Source organism: Galeopterus variegatus, unplaced genomic scaffold (genome assembly GCF_000696425.1).
Source record: "Galeopterus variegatus unplaced genomic scaffold, G_variegatus-3.0.2 Scaffold1829, whole genome shotgun sequence".
NCBI classification, from domain to species: Eukaryota; Metazoa; Chordata; class Mammalia; order Dermoptera; family Cynocephalidae; genus Galeopterus; species Galeopterus variegatus.
Genome location: NW_007727940.1, coordinates 168740 through 181488, shown reverse-complemented (window position 1 = coordinate 181488; position 12749 = coordinate 168740). Strand labels below are relative to the sequence as shown.

Here is a 12749-nt window from a genome sequence, read left to right as displayed (position 1 = left end):
ATTCCAGGGGTGAGCAAGGTGGTGACAGTGGACGTGAAAGGAAACTGGCAGCGCTGGCTAAAGGTGCGGGACCTCACAAAAGGAGTGACCTATTTCTTCCGTGTCCAAGCACGGACCATTACCTACGGGCCCGAGCTCCAAGCCAATGTCACAGCTGGGCCAGCAGAGGGTAAGTAGAGCTCCACGGCAGACAGCTCGGTGTCAGCTGCAACTTAAGCCTCTCACCTCTTGCTCCACTGAGTTGGGGATTTGTCTACACTCATGGCAAGGCAGGATTGGTCAACTCAGAGCTGACATAAACTTGGGAATGTTTTAGCAATAGGAAAGTCTTCAAAAGGACATATTAATGTGAACTTCTGCAGGTGGACTTCTTACATATAGATGAGCAAATTCTTAGGTGTTAAGTGTGTAAAAGGTTGGTTTGTTTTCTAGGAAATAAAACAAGAGAAAATAAGTGCATTCAATTTTTGGAATAAAATAAACAAGAAAATAGAAAAGTTTTCACATGTCATGAAGAACCATGTCACCTCCCACTTAGCAAACTGCTTTGGCCTTTGTTTAAACATTTATTAGGGCATGGGCAGCAGAATCAATGATTAGGGAGAGCCGTTGAGTCCCGGGCACGGTGCTGGGCACTTTGCACATGTCATCTCTTTCAGTCCTCTGACAGCCTCCCAGTTTTAAGATGAAAAACCATGCTGAGTGAGCTTAAGTAAACTGCCCAAAGAACTAGAAACCCAGACAGATCTGACTCCACGCTGAGGGATGACGAATCCCCCCAAGTGCCAATATCTACCCTCCCTTTTCTTTTTTCTCCCACAGGGTCCCCGGGTTCCCCTAGAGATGTCTTGGTCACCAAATCTGCCTCTGAACTGACCCTGCAGTGGACTGAGGGAAATGCTGGCACCGCCCCCACCACGGGCTACATCATAGAGGCCAGGCCCTCAGGTAGGGGTGGTGGGGCCTTCTAGGCTGCCTGGTGCCTTGCCCACCTGCTCCAGCTGCCAGAAACAGGTGCTGCCCAGGAAATGTCTAAGCCAAGCTGAAAGCAACGTTTCTAGGAGTCTCAGTGTCAGAGCCCTTTCGCCTCTCCTTTCAGCATTTCCTCTACAATGCTGAAACAAAGAGGGCGGTTTTGTTGAAAGCAGAGGTTCATTTCCCACTCTCCTCCTTTCAACTTTCATAATCACAGCTGTGCTGTTAACCCTACGGGCATTCGATTCGTGATGTTTTAGCCACATGACACTTACTTAGGAGGATGATAACTGTCATTCTCAGAAACAGGTAGATGAGAACTTAGGGACACTTAAAGACAATTTCAGATCATCAATAAGATCCAAGAGTGTTTTCAGGGACTCGTCTCAGGGTTCTAAACGTTTGCAGCGTGTACGGAATCATGCTCATTTCTGATGATTATGAATATTCTTGTTAATAGTGAATCTGACGCATCATTTGCTTCATCCTTTAGGCTTCCGAAAATGAGGTCTAAGATCCGTCCCCTATGCTGTTCACCCAAAGGATGTTTTTCACCCTTCCTTCCATTTGACTTTAATAACCAAGGATGGACATTATTGGAAATGATTTCTGATAGGTTGAGTCGATATTACTGCTTGGAGCTAGACAGGATTACCAAATGTAGAGAACACAGAGCAGCTTCATACAACCTTCAGAGGGTGCACAGTTAACCATGAATATCTGAGCATGAAAATATGTGATGTGCCAGAGATGCGTGCAGGAAGCAAACCATCAAATTCTTCCCACCAGATGGACCACGGTGCTAGGAATCATTTTAGTTTAATATTTAAAGTGGCTTTTAGACCAAGAGGAAAGATCCCCAAAATTACACCCATCACTGTGTCAGAGACATTTCTTCCCTCCTCCTCCACCAAATTGCTTTTAAAAGATGATTAGTTAGAATATCTGAGCATGAAAATATGTGATGTGCCAGAGATGCGTGCAGGAAGCAAACCATCAAATCCTGCCCACCAGATGGACCATGGTGCTAGGAATCATTTTAGTTTAATATTTAAAGTGGCTTTTAGACCAAGACGAAAGATCCCCAAAATTACACCCATCACTGTGTCAGAGACATTTCTTCCCTTCTCCTCCACCAAATTGCTTTTAAAAGATGATTAGTTAGAAGCGCCTTCCAGAAATTTCTAAGGAGAAACCTAGTACATAAGACCTAGAAAAAATTCTACTTAAAGGCAATATGAAAAATTATTTGGCTCAAGAACTCAAAAATTCAGGCTTATTGGCCTGGGAGATCCTGAAAGTATCTGTTGAGCAAGGCATTTGGCTTGTTCTAGAAACGGAGGATCCTAAATCAATGAAGGATCTGAACTTGGCAGGGCCTTCTGTGGTCACTGGGCATCCCCCAGACCTCTGAAAGCCAATGGCTCCTAGCATAGCCAACCTGCTCTCTCCTGATGATATTTGATTCTAGAGCACTGTCAAGAGACTGACAAGAACTGTGAATAAAAGGTCCTAGTGAGGTCTGGACCCAAATTGAGGGGTTGGGGGCTAAGGGAGAGCAGGCCAGTGGTGTGGAGCCGCATCATATAGGAAAACAATCTAAACATTTTTCTCTCCAAGCCTAGGGAGAGCATTTATTACAAAGGTTACTTTGTTAACTTTTCCAGCTCACCAAGGGATTCATGGATAGAATTCAGGAGATCCATGAATGTGGATGGGAAAAACATACATTTTTATTTTCACTAAACTCTAGCTGAAATTTAGCACTTCCTTCCATTATGAATGTAGGTATATTCGTTTGCTAGAGCTGCCATAACAGACTACCACAAACTGTGTGGCTTAAGCAAATGAAATTTTTTGTGTCGTACTTCTGGAGGCTGGAAGCCCAAGATCAAGGTGTCAGCAGGGCTGATTCCTTCTGGGGACTTTGAGGGAGAAGCTGTTCCATGCCTCTCCCCTGGCTTCTGGTGGTTACTGACAATTCTTGGTGTTCCTTGGCTTATAGATGCACCACCCCAACCTCTGCCTTTATCTTCACATGGCATTCCCACTGTGTGTATGTTTGTGTCCAGATTTCCCTTTTATAAGGACACTAGTCATATTGGATTAGAGCCCACCAAATCCAGTATGACCTCAACTAATTATGTCTGCAATGAGCCTATTTCCAAATAAGGTCATTCTGAGGTATTGGGGGTTCAGACTTAGACATATAAATTTGCAGTGGGGGACAGAGGGGCATGATTCAACCCATAATAGTAGACAAGAAACCACACAAGTAGGACCTGTGCCATTGTAAGCAATAGAAACCACAGATACTTTTCATATGACATTCCAGCTGTTGCAGATATTTTCCAATATCATTTATACTGGTCATTGCTTTAAAATTATGTCATTTGTAGACTCTCTGCTAGACCTTGTCATCTAACAAGTTTATGCAGAAGCATAGACTTCAACAGCAGTCACAAGTAACCTAAATTCAACCCTTTCCACACATCTTCCAAAGAACCACGTAGCTAAATAAGGAGTGCAAAGAAAACTACCCATGATCCACGACTCCAGCATTACCAGGAGACAGATGTTACTGAGAACTTCCAATTGCCTCGAAGTAACTGTAAGCATTATCAATGTAATTGGCTTCCTTCTAATTTTACTTTATGCATCTAAAACCATTCTGAGAAAATGTCCTTAGAGTCAACAGATTGCCGAAGGGCCCCATGGCCCCAAGAACAGATTAAGATGCCTGCACTAGAAAACCACAGAAGAGTCTTGCTAAGTAATTGCCTTCTACCTGAATGCCTGCCTCCCTAACTAGAAGTTAAGAATCCCAGTGGACATGTGGCTATAAAAGGGCTACAAGAGGAAATGTTCTGTGTCTTGGCTTGATCACTGCCAATATCCCGGTTGTGATTTTGTGTACAGTTTTGCAAGATATTCCCAATGGGTGGATACATGGGCTCCCTCTGCATTATTTTTTTACAACTGCATGGGACTCTACAAATATGTCAAAATAAAAAATTTAATTTAAAATAATAATTTTTAAAAGCCATGGATGGTGTCACTCCGTTTAGTTGAATGAGCCAGTGTGTCTTTGAAACGAGCACTGTCACGTCAGAAATCAGCCTGTGCGGAATGTAACACACCCCCCGCCAGAAATGGGGCCTGGGCTTAGCATCTCAACACTAGTGAACTCATTTTGGCACTTCCAAAAATGATAAGGTATTGATTCTCAGGCTTGCCTGGAGAGCCATTTAATTTCTCCTCAGGTTATCATATGCTCATCCATCCACCCTAATGAAGGAAACAGGATGCCTGTTGGTCAGAGGTGCAACTTCAGGGAATCTGGAAGGCAGTGTGAATAAGAACTAATTGGCTTGTTGGCTCGGGCTTCACACTGAGCCCCATGCCTCGGAGGGGCTTGCCCAAACGTGTAGAAGCCTTCTGAAGTCAGCTGGAGGCCTGAGCTCAGCAGGGATGGTGCCAGAATGTGGAAACTGACCCACAGAGGGGTACTAAGACATGGCAAGAGACTGACCTGGAAGACGCTGTCTTTTTCAATGAGCGCTAAAGATTTTCCTTTCACTTCCATTTTGCTACTGGACATTCAAAAGCAGGTTGCCAACGATTTCCCCTTTCAGATCATTAACTGAACTGGAGCAGGCTGCTGGACCTGTGGTCTTTCACTGAAAGTTGAGAAGACGCCCCCTCCCTTCTGCAACTAAGGCCTGCAGCAACTCATAGTGAGATGAAACACTTTTATGGATTGTCAATATTTAAACACCTTGCCGGTACCTGAGGGCTTTGGATCTCAGCTGTCATCCATTACAGGCCTCATTACACAAAACATTAAATGCTGTATCATCTCATTTTCTCCACCGAAGCTCTCTGGCAAGACGTTCTCCAAGCAGGGGAGGGATTTGCTGAAGGTACTATGGACCTGCTTTTTCTTAGGAGGGCCTCGTCTGGGAAGACTAAGGCATGTCATGTTGGGTGGCCCCTGTGGCCAGGCAGTCTGCTCAGTCTAACGTCTCCCCATCCAGCCACATCTCTGTCTTTCCTGGGGGGACCATAAGCTCATCAGCATTGTGGCTGCTGCCAAGAGGTGGCCAGCAGGCTCAGGCCACCCAGGCAGATGGCAGCGCAGCCTCTTGCTCTTCTGTCTGCATCCTCACTTTAACCTCTGCGAATTCTACCGAAGAGCCTCCGTTGCTGCCATAATGTGAAGATACAGAATTGAACAGCAGCTAATGAAATTAGCATCGGGTTAGAACATAGATCCGCTCTTATTCTGGGAGAGGGGGGTCTGTGAGTGTGCGCACAAGGACATTGTCGTCAGCTTCCACCAGGATGGCCTGGCCAACACATTCATTTTTCTGGTTGTGCATAAGTTTCCTCTGAATCAATGTAGCAAAGCTCCCTGGAAGGCAGTGGAAACTATGCAGTGGGCATATGCAGATGATTTATTTACACAAATTATTCTAAGGCATTTTACTATGTAGATCATGAAACCTAATTTACATATTTACACAATAGACTGGAATGGCACTAAAGGAACTATAAATATATTTTCCTCTGCAAAGCAGCCGTGAAATACACATTTAGGATGTACCCAGTGCAGGCAGGCATTGTATCGCTTTCTCACAAATAATGCAGATAGCCCCAGATGAGGGCCGGTTAGGTGGAGGACGGTCCCTCAGCCCTGATGGGACACTCCCCAGCCAGAGGCTTGAGCCACTTTCCATTTTTCCATTTCCCTCCCCATGCATTTTGTTCATTTTTAGTCATTGGGGACAGGAGTTTTCCATTGAACAAAGAAGAAAATCAGTATTTTTCCAGAGGCTTCTCATCCATGGAAGTTCCCAAGTCAGCACATTTAGCAAGAGGGCTGCGCCGCCACTCTGACTCGTGCCGCTGGCGCTTGTTCACTTCCCGTCTGTCTCATAACTATGTGTGTTGACAGCCTGTCAGCCTTCGCTTCCCATTTCTTTCTGGGGTCAGTCTCCATCACAGGCCATCTTCGAGTTTAGGCATGCACCTCATTTTTCCCCTGCCTTGAACAAGGATCAGACGAAAGGTAATTTTTTTTTAATCAGATGTATTTAGCCTCGTGTTTAAGCCCCACCTGTTTCAGTTAAATTTCTAACCTAGATTGGCCATTTATCCAAAGAGAAATGGCAGTGTTTAAGAAATAAATAACTGACAGGCTTCCATTTGCTCAGAGCTGCAGGCTGACAGTCAAGTTGTAGCTTGTGTGAGTTAGTGGAACCAGAAATCACGGGCGCTGAATGACAGTTTCATTCAGCATGGAGACCCTGTTTAATTGTCTGTGAAATCAAGCTTTTGTATTGGCATGGCGTCTGCCCTAATACCTGCAGCACACAGCTCAGTTCTGGGCGTTGGAGGAATAAATTGAGCGACGCAGCCTCGGACATGCTGCACTAGGCTCTGTCTCAATTCAGAAAAGAGGTGATCATGTTTCCAGGTTTATTGGGATATTGTCTGTGAACAGATGTGCCTCCTACCTTTTGGGTGGGGGAGACATTGGCACTGAAAGATAAAAGCTGACTCATTCCACCCGCTAGAAACAAGTATGCTCTGCGGTAGCAAAGCCTATTTATACTGGAAAAGATTTCTTTTTTCAGAGATCTTCAATATTAGCCGCTTTCCTTGTTTCAGTAGACAAATAATGCAATGAAGGAAGCAAAGACAAATATTCTTTAGAGAAAAACCACCCAGCTGAGGAGCGGAACATGTGTGTGTTGATTCTCACTCATCTCTCCTTCTGAGGTTGATGGAACTTCAGGTTGGTGATGACGGTATGGATTACTTAGGAAAATTCTGTAAAGTTTCTTTCTCGATGGTTTCCCTGCTTTCTTAGTGGTGTTTTCCGAGTGTTTCAGTTACAAAAGTCCTGGAAGGTGTAATTCCAGGTGGCCAGGAAGGTAAGGGTGGGCCCAGCAGACAGATGTGATTCGAGCTCGTGCCCTGTCATGGACCCACCCCTTCCCCAGACATGAAGAGTGATCCAGCCTAGAGGTAAACTTTATCCCAGGAAGTTCAAAGCCCTGGCCCCAGCAAGTGGATTGGTGCCAGGATCAATCATTCCAGGGATCAGTCTGGGGGTTAATCATCCGGGGATCAATCATCTGGAGATATGTCATCTGGGAATGTGGCTTTGAAAGGGTCATGACTGTTCTTTTCCAGCCAGTCATAGGTTTTCCCGTGGTGGTAACGTAGCAGCTCACTCAGTAGAGAAGTAAAGCCAGGCTGGGGTCCCTGGAATATCCAGTGGGGCAAGCCTCACCTGATGATTAAAAACTGGCTGAATTGTGGGCCCAGAATTGCCTTTTAAAAAGTACAAAGCCCAGCTGTCCTCTCAAGTGTTGACTGAGATGGAAATCTAACTCACCTGATGATTAAAAACTGGCTGAATTGTGGGCCCAGAATTGCCTTTTAAAAAGTACAAGGCCCAGCTGTCCTCTCAAGTGTTGACTGAGATGGAAATCTAAGCACTGGAGATCATCCTGGTACATGGAAAATCAGTTGCACAAATCTCATTATTGCTAATAGTTCTGTGATGTTATTTTTTCCCCTAATTTGTGGAGAAACTTTTCTCCATCATTGATTTATTGAGATACTTAACATAATACAAATGAGAAAAACAATTCACAGTTGAGACAACAGAGTGGACAATAGCTGCCAATTTTTTTCTTACTCATGATCATGGTGTAAATATTAGTAAGGATAAATAACCCAGTGAATTATAACTGGCATATAAAAGAGATACTTAACATAATACAAATGAGAAAAACAATTCACAGTTGAGACAACAGAGTGGACAACAGCTGCCAATTTTTTTCTTACTCATGATCATGGTGTAAATATTAGTAAGGATAAATAACCCAGTGAATTATAACTGGCATATAAAGTGCTGAATATGCTAATTTTGGAAAGGCAGAATTAAGCAGAATAAAAATATGAACATGTTCTTCTGTTAATTCAGAAGGAAATTCCCATGTTATGACATCTCCCCCTCAACATTTTTGAGCGTAAATGGATTGCTAAATAAATCGTTCTGTGTTGAGATTCTGTACAAATATTTTTAAATGTTTTTATAAAAAATGCACACAATTCCTGGAGCTATGACAGAGTGCTAAAATAAAATGTGGACTTTAGGTGATGGTAGAGGAAGGGGAAATCAACTTTTTTCCTCAGTAACAAGAAAGCATTACAGAAACACTGTTGAAAAAGACATCCAGAAAACCCGCTCCAGAGGTGTGAACCTCAGAACAGTCTGAAAAAAATCTTTCACACTCTTAGTCGCTTAGTTTCAATGGTTTTAATCAACTCTTATAAGCTTATAAGTGTCTGTATTTTTGCCTTCAGTCTCTTTTACAGCAGCATAAAATTATCTGTCTTTTTAGAGGAAAAACATTTCACAATTCATTCAACATTTAAAGCCCTTAGTAGTAACTTGATCATGTAAGCACTAAATAAAACTGTGGACAGTTATTATTACTGAAAGCCTGTTTGTGCTAGGCTCTGAGAAAGGCCACAGGACACAAGAATGGATGGATGGATGGATGGATGGATGGATGGATGGATGGATGGATGGATGGATGGATGGATGGATGGATGGATGGATGGATGGATGGATGGATGGATGGATGGATGGATGGATGGATGGATGGATGGATGGATGGATGGATGGATGGATGGATGGATGGATGGATGGATGGATGGATGGATGGATGGATGGATGGATGGATGGATGGATGGATGGATGGATGGATGGATGGATGGATGGATGGATGGATGGATGGATGGATGGATGGATGGATGGATGGATGGATGGATGGATGGATGGATGGATGGATGGATGGATGGATGGATGGATGGATGGATGGATGGATGGATGGATGGATGGATGGATGGATGGATGGATGGATGGATGGATGGATGGATGGATGGATGGATGGATGGATGGATGGATGGATGGATGGATGGATGGATGGATGGATGGATGGATGGATGGATGGATGGATGGATGGATGGATGGATGGATGGATGGATGGATGGATGGATGGATGGATGGATGGATGGATGGATGGATGGATGGATGGATGGATGGATGGATGGATGGATGGATGGATGGATGGATGGATGGATGGATGGATGTGGATGGATGGATGGATGGATGGATGGATGGATGGATGGATGGATGGATGGATGGATGATGCCAACAGATATCTATTGAACTTTTGACAAATTCGGGATCCTGATGGTTTGCAGGTAAATGTGATGATGTGCTCTGGAAGCCCATTGGCGGAAGCAGCCAGCCCTTCCTGGAGTGTGGGATGGGGTCCAAGGTTGGCCATGGAAGGATGAGACTGTAGGGTAAAGCGTCCTTGCTGATTTTCTTCCACCCCCTGCCTGCAGACTGTAGGTAGCTCATTGAGAACAGAAATCTCATCTGATTCCCTGATGGGTAGAACAGGGCCTGACCGAAGAGGGCACTTAAGTGTTTATGGATGACTGAGAGGGGGTAACGGGGGCTTTCCAGGCAGAGGGAGTGGCCTGTGCAGAGTAAATGTGTACACACACTGAGTGTTCCTATGCAAAACTCATATGCAAGACTACAAATCACATACAACCGTCATTCCTTGTGTAGACCTCAGTACTGTAGGAGGAAAATAAAAGGCTTAAGCTATGGCTTGCCGTTTTGACATTATTAGTGGTAATGGGTATCTGGCGAGAAATGACTATAAATGTGAATATTTAGAAATAATCATTGTACTATCTTTCTTGCCTGTAAAGAGGTTTATACTTCTAAAATCTCATTCACATCTATTTCTTCATGAATCCATGACTATAGGGACTTAATACAAACTCTAAGTCCTCTGCAAATACAGATTGGTACAGTAGCAATTTTCTTCCTGTTTACTGTTGGGCTAGTCCATTTGAGCATGTCTGGTGTTTTGTGGTGTTGTAAGGTTGGTTTCCAGATCACCCTCAGCACCCCATAAAGCTGTCAGCATGTGTACATACATATTCGAACGGTGTTTTCCTCACAGATCTCCTGCTTTTTAAAAGATCATATACATGTGCCTATAAAAGAACAAATAATTAATAAAGGGTTGCTCAGATGAACATTCTGAGCTCTGATCCCACTTTTGCCAAATGACCTCCTCAGAGATTGGATTTATATTTTATTGTACAAACACTGATGTAGTGCTTACTATGTGTGAGGCACTGTTCTAAGCGCTTTATAAATATTAACTTATTTAATCCTTGAAACAAACCTAGGATGTAGATGCCTTTGTTATCACCATTCTAGAGATAAGGCACAGAGAGGTTAAGTAGTCTGCCTGAGGTCACACAGCTAATTGGTGGGGTCATGCTTTGCATCAACGCTGTTTAGCTCCAGACTCTGTCCTTTTAGCCACAAGGCTGTGGTGACTTTGATTTCTTTGATGATGGATTTCATTGATCATATTTCTTTTTTTCTGTTGGTAGATGCCGCAGAACCAAACCATTTACTTCTTCCTTCCCCTCTGTCTAAGATTTTTCTGGCTGTTATTTCAATTTTATTCATGTTTTTCCTGTATGTCAGGGTTTAAATAAATTCAATATTTTTTTTTTACTGTGGTAAAATATAAATAACATAAAATTTACCATGTTAAGCACTTTTAAGTGCACAGTTCAGTGACGTTAAGTCCATTCACATTGCTGTGCAGCCATCACCAGCATCCAGCTCCAGAATTCTTTTCAACTTGCAAAACTAAAATTCCATGTCCATTAAACAGTAACTCCCCACTTCCGTTCTCCCAGCGCCTGGAAACTACCATTCTGTTTCTGTGTCTGTGAGTCTGACTACTCTAGACACCTCATATAAGTGAAATCATACAGTATTTGTCCTTTTGCGACTGGCTTATTTCACGTAGTGTAATGTCCTCAAGGTTCACCCATGTGGTAGAACATGTCAGAATTTTGAAGGCTGAATAGTATCCCATTGTATGGATAGACCTCATTTTGTTTATCCATTCATTTGTCCAGGGACACTTGGGTTGTCTTGACCTTTTGACTATTGTGAATAATGCTGCTATGAACATGGGTGTACAAGTATCTGTTCAAAATTCAACATATTTTTTAAAATTTATACTTGTATTGGTAGCACCTGAGCTAGAGATTAAAAAACTGCTGATCTTAGGGCAGGTTTGATGCTGAAGCCACTCCAAAGGATGCTCAAAATCGAGGGTAGCACTTTGCATGGTTTGGGAGGTTGCCATTAAGTCAGAAACTCCATGTCATATAATTGGGGTGAGCTAAAGGAGCCCTGGCAGGGTTGTCATGGAGTATGTGTAGATCCCACAATTCCAGCACTTCCACATCCACTGCCATCCAAGCACTTTTACTGTAAATAAGAACACGGCGCGGGGTAGATGTTTTAAAGCTGAAATCAGGGCACTGCTGTTACTGCCCACCACTGTGTGGTGGTCACGTCAGCGTCACCCCAAAGTTGGCATCCAGTTGGTAAAAGAAGCTGTTTAAAGTTTTCCCTTTGACCCATTGGCTGGATTGTTGTTTCCAATTAGCATGCAGGTGGGACACACCAGGCTCACTAAAGGACACAGAACTATGTTTGGTGTTTTCAGGGACCAGCTAGTGACCGGTGGGGTGGCCAGGGTGGGAGTTGTGGGTAGGCCAGGGAGGTGGGATCACGGGATTAGGAACGGGTGTGCACACAGTGAGCTGGGAAAGCGGCAAGCCAGAAGGGAACACTAAAGGACACAGAACTATGTTTGGTGTTTTCAGGGACCAGCTAGTGACCGGTGGGGTGGGCAGGGTGGGAGTTGTGGGTAGGCCAGGGAGGTGGGATCACGGGATTAGGAACGGGTGTGCACACAGTGAGCTGGGAAAGCGGCAAGCCAGAGGGGGGCCAGAAATCCTAAAGATGGGATCAAATCAGAAACCAGAGGGGAGGGCGGAGAATCTGATGGGAACATAATAGGGATGAGGGGAATGTTCAGGAAAATGCCACTCCCCAGCTTGCAACTTTAGCAGAATCTGTCAGTGAGGGAGAGAACTTGTCCCCCTCCCTTTCCCCTGCGTCACCCACACCGGCCTCTGACATTCCCATAGGATGCCCTCGTCTGAGGCAGCTCTGAGCTGACCTGCTGGGCAGCTGGGGTGTCTGAATGCACGGGGCTCCTATCGGGAAGAAAAGCCACCCTAACCTCTGCTCTCCTTTCATCATCCCTCCTGCAGATGAAGGCTTATGGGACATGTTTGTGAAGGACATTCCCCGGAGTGCCACATCCTACACCGTCAGCCTGGAAAAGCTCCGGCAAGGAGTGACCTATGAATTCCGGGTGGTGGCTGTAAACGAGGTGGGCTACGGAGAGCCCAGCAGCCCCTCCACAGCGGTGTCAGGTAGGGCTCCTTCTAGGGGGATGTCTCAGGGGAGGAGGCCTCTTTTCTTCTGAAGGAAGGGAGGATGAAGAGGAACCATTAGCAAAAAGAAAGAGGACACACACCTTGCTTCTTTAGAACTCTCCAACTTAGTCAAGGGGCCTGCCTAGAGAAAGTGCCCATGGAGAGAATGGTGTTTGTCCCCCGCACCTCCCTAGTACCACCAGTGCTCCTGGGCAGCTGCCTGCCTGACAGCCCTGGGGGGCCAGCTCTTCTCTAGCAGGATCCCAGGCCCCAGAGCTGTCACCAGCACCACCAGTAAGGCTCCCTAATTGACTAAGCGTTTGAGAAGATTTCCCCACCAC

At 44.6% G+C, this 12749-nt stretch overlaps 1 protein-coding gene across 1 annotated transcript in view; it reads left to right on the top strand.

The window, feature by feature from the left end:
• Positions 1-12749, top strand: part of LOC103595738 (protein sidekick-1-like) — a gene marked incomplete at its 5' end in the record, with an annotated part of 238324 nt that overhangs the window by 163948 nt on the left and 61627 nt on the right. Inside the window, 3 exons of the mRNA XM_008579197.1 lie at positions 8-169; positions 823-948; positions 12241-12405. Coding sequence (XP_008577419.1) covers positions 8-169; positions 823-948; positions 12241-12405 — 453 coding nt within the window. The remainder of the gene's footprint in view (positions 1-7; positions 170-822; positions 949-12240; positions 12406-12749) is intronic.